This window comes from Acanthisitta chloris, unplaced genomic scaffold (genome assembly GCF_000695815.1).
Source record: "Acanthisitta chloris isolate BGI_N310 unplaced genomic scaffold, ASM69581v1 scaffold5224, whole genome shotgun sequence".
In the NCBI taxonomy this organism is placed as follows: domain Eukaryota; kingdom Metazoa; phylum Chordata; class Aves; order Passeriformes; family Acanthisittidae; genus Acanthisitta; species Acanthisitta chloris.
The window spans coordinates 54,562-56,202 of NW_008670854.1; the positions used below are offsets into that span (position 1 = coordinate 54,562).

A 1,641-nucleotide genomic window follows, 5' to 3' on the forward strand; every position below is an offset into this window, starting at 1 on the left:
CCCTGACCCTCCAGGGATGGAGAATCCTCTGGAAGATCCATCCCAGCCCCTCAGTCCCTCCCAGGGAGGAATCCCTGCCCAAATCCCATCTAACTCTCCCCTTTTCCAGCAGAAAACCATTCCCTGTGTCCTGTCCCTCCAGGCCTTGGCCCAAGTCCTTCTCCAGCTCTCCTGGAGCTCCTTCAGGTCTCCCTGGAGCTTCCCTTCTCCAGCTGAGCATTCCCAGCTCTCCCAGCCAGGATGAGAGTGCTTGGGACAGGGATATTCCCGGAGTTTTTTGGGATGGAAGGGCCATGGAGCTGAGCACTGCCAGGGCTCCCTAGGAGAGAAGCTCCAGAATCCTGGAATGGGTTGGGTTGGAAGGTCCTTGAAGCTCATCCCATCCCACGACATGAAAATAAACAGGACAAGCTGCTCAAGCCTCAAATGATTGAGGGAAAACCCATGGGATGATGGAATCCCAGGATGGGTTGGGGTGGAAGGAGGTGAAATCCCATCCCATGGGACACTTCCCACTAGCCCAAGGTGGCTCCAAGCCCCATCCAACCTGGCCTGGAACATTCCCAGGGATTCCACAGCTGCTCTGGATCTGGATCCAGAAGGACCTTCAGCCTCATCCCTTGGAGCTGTGGTGGTTGTTCCCACCAACCCTTGGGAGGTCTCAGTCACACCTGGAGCCCCAAACCCATGGTGGGGTTGGCTTGGCCTTTCCCAGGTCTCCACACACACTCCCATTTTTCCATGGGGTGAGTCCTCTCCTGCCTGGAGCCCCAGGAGGGGCAGGAATGGACCTGCCAGGCCAAGGAAAGCCAAACATCTCCAGGAACCTGCAGGGACAAGTTCGCAGCTCCTGGAAACTGCTGCCAACTCTCAGCTCCCAAACTTGGCTCCTCCTCTCTCCTGAGGAACAATCCCAGGGACAAGGGCTGGAGGGGCTGGTGGACGACCCCTGGGTCAACTGGGGGGCTGAGGGACAGCAACTGGGTCCTGAGGGTCCTGAGGGACAGCAACTGTGTCCTGAGGGACAGCAACAGTGTCCTGAGGGACAGCAATACTGTCCTGAGGGACACCAACACTGTCCTGAGGGTTCTGAGGGACATCAACACTGTCCTGAGATACAGCAACAGTGTCCTGAGGGCTCCTCCATGTCCCAAATCCAGATCCAAACCCAAATCCATGTCCAAAACTCAGATCCATGTCCCAAACTCAGATCCTACCACAGATCCATGTTCCAAACTCAGATCCATGTCCCAAACTCAGATCCTACCACAGATCCATGTTCCAAACTCAGATCCATGTCCCAAACTCAGATCCATGTCCCAACTCCAGATCCATGTCCCAGAGATGGATCCATTTCCCAATCACAGATCCATGTCCCAGTACCAGATCCCTGTCCCAGTCCCAGATCCCAGTCCCACACTCAGATCCATGTCCCAGTCCCTGATCCCAGTCCGATCCCTGTCCCAGTCCCAGATCCCAGTCCCCGACCCGTGTCCCGGAGATGGATCCCTGTCCCAGATCCCTGTCCCTGATCCATGTCCCACACTCAGATCCATGTCCCAGTCCCTGATCCATGTCCCACACTCGGATCCGTGTCCCAGTCCCTTCTTCCCTGCTTGCTGAGTGCTGTGGAGGTGGCAG

The 1,641-nt window shown here is 56.6% G+C and overlaps 1 protein-coding gene across 1 annotated transcript in view; it reads right to left on the reverse strand.

Moving 5' to 3' along the window:
• Positions 1-954: 954 nt before the first annotated feature.
• Positions 955-1,641, reverse strand: part of BCDIN3D (BCDIN3 domain containing) — a gene marked incomplete at its 5' end in the record, with an annotated part of 5,062 nt that continues 4,375 nt past the window's right edge. The window contains one exon of the mRNA XM_009073844.1: positions 955-1,089. Coding sequence (XP_009072092.1) covers positions 955-1,089 — 135 coding nt within the window. The remainder of the gene's footprint in view (positions 1,090-1,641) is intronic.